Here is a 1,833-nt window from a genome sequence, read left to right as displayed (position 1 = left end):
GAAAATCCAAAGCCTGCCTAAATAGTCTCAAGCCCAGGTTAAGATTTTGCTACTGTGGGAGAATGTTTGCTTATGCTGCCATTATTTCAATAGAACCAACTGTACGAGCGGAGCTGATGGAACAGGTGCCTCATATTGCATTGTTTTGTCAAGAAAACCGGCCTTCAATACCATATGCTTTTTCCAAATTTTTACTACCTATTGTGGTTAGATATCTTGCAGATCAGAATAATCAGGTAAGAGTACCATTTACATGTTCTTAAAAGAAATGCATGTAGTGTAATGTGTGTAGAATGGCCTAGCTTAAGTGGTCTTGTTGGAATGCCTTTTTCTTCTTAGCTTCATTATTCTGCTATTTAGAAATGACCATTGGTCTTAGACAAGATGAGTTAACAGTTTGACAAATCTAATAGATCTCTTCATGCCATTATAGATAATACCTAGTAAATGCACTCCTATTTGGTACCCTCCTAGGCGTCCCTTAATGTTTATTACTTTGTGAGACATCTTTTACAAGAATGGCTTTTGTGTTCTACTTAATATGTTATAACACAGTCTACCAAGTTCTGTCTTTGTAATAGTTGAAGAAAATAGCCACAAATATTTATTTGCAAAGTTTTGCCAATTATAGATCCTTTTGAGACATGAAGTCTTTAAGTTTGTAAAAATGAAACGGAGAGCTTTTCATATCATATATGTACATTGTTTATATTGCTATTTTTTTCCTAGGTGAGGAAAACAAGTCAGGCAGCTTTGTTGGCTCTGCTGGAGCAGGAGCTTATTGAGCGATTTGATGTGGAGACCAGAGTATGTCCTGTCCTCATAGAGCTGACTGCGCCAGATAGCAACGATGATGTGAAAACAGAAGCTGTGGCTGTAAGTGGAATGCTGTTTTTCCATTCAGGCAAAACTAGACTGATAGGAGGTGCTCACTAAAGGTTAAGTTGGCTTATTTTGTTTAGTATGTGTCTATAAAAGTAGCTACAAATCATTACATTTGAAACATAATCAGGCCTAGTAAGGTGCATAAGGGCTTGCAAAAGAAAAGTGTATTTTCACACAATAAGAAAATAATGAGTAACTAAATCCATTATGTCAAAGTGGAGAAATAAAATGGTCACTATCAGTGCACTTAAAAACAAAATAAAAATCCCTGTATTGGCTCCTGCCCTTGACAGTAGTCTTCGGGGGAGAGATAGTCAGCCAAGTACTTTTACTATGATATATGATATTAATGACGATTATTAGAAGAATATACAGATTGTTAAGTCATTATGCACCTAATAAAGTCAAGTGTAATACTAAATTTTGGGGTTTTTGGACATGGTTTGCAAATATTCTGAATACTTGAGAATCATCATAGTTACAACATGAGTTAGACTACACTAATATCTGTTGTGATTCACATCTGTGGTTCCTGAGTTCAGGTAGTAAGAATTCTGATGGTATATTGGTAAATTCATCAGAAAATATATTCAAATCTAAACTAAAGTGATATAGTTACATTTTTGTTGATATAAAAAAAATTACACCAAAATTTTTTACTTTTTCTAGATCATCATTAATGAGATGAATTAGATGATCTCTCTAGTCTCTTTCCCTTGAAAAACTTTCTTTTCTTTTCTTTTTTCGAGTTAGAGTCTTACTCTGTCACCCAGGCTGGAGTACAGTGACATGACCATGACTACCACAGCCTCGACTTGCTGGGCTCAGGCAATCCTTTTGTCTCAGCCTTCTAAGTAGCTGGAACCACAGGCTCATGCTACCATATCTGACTTATTTTTTTCTTATTTTTGTAGCGAACAGGTCTCACTATGTTGCCTAGGCTTGTCA

The 1,833-nt window shown here is 35.6% G+C and overlaps 1 protein-coding gene across 1 annotated transcript; it reads left to right on the top strand.

The window, feature by feature from the left end:
- The first annotated feature begins 34 nt into the window (after positions 1 to 34).
- LOC103254167 (serine/threonine-protein phosphatase 4 regulatory subunit 1-like) lies at positions 35 to 936 on the top strand. Its single transcript, XM_008052309.2, has 2 exons — positions 35 to 236; positions 730 to 936. The coding sequence occupies exons 1-2, from the start codon at positions 63 to 65 to the stop codon at positions 934 to 936; spliced, it is 381 nt and encodes a 126-aa protein (XP_008050500.2). The 5' UTR covers positions 35 to 62.
- Positions 937 to 1,833: the final 897 nt, after the last annotated feature.

The sequence above is a fragment of the Carlito syrichta genome, unplaced genomic scaffold, assembly GCF_000164805.1.
Source record: "Carlito syrichta isolate Samal-C Ts95f unplaced genomic scaffold, Tarsius_syrichta-2.0.1 Scaffold272306, whole genome shotgun sequence".
Taxonomy (NCBI): Eukaryota; Metazoa; Chordata; class Mammalia; order Primates; family Tarsiidae; genus Carlito; species Carlito syrichta.
This window is presented reverse-complemented; position numbering and strand designations above follow the sequence as displayed.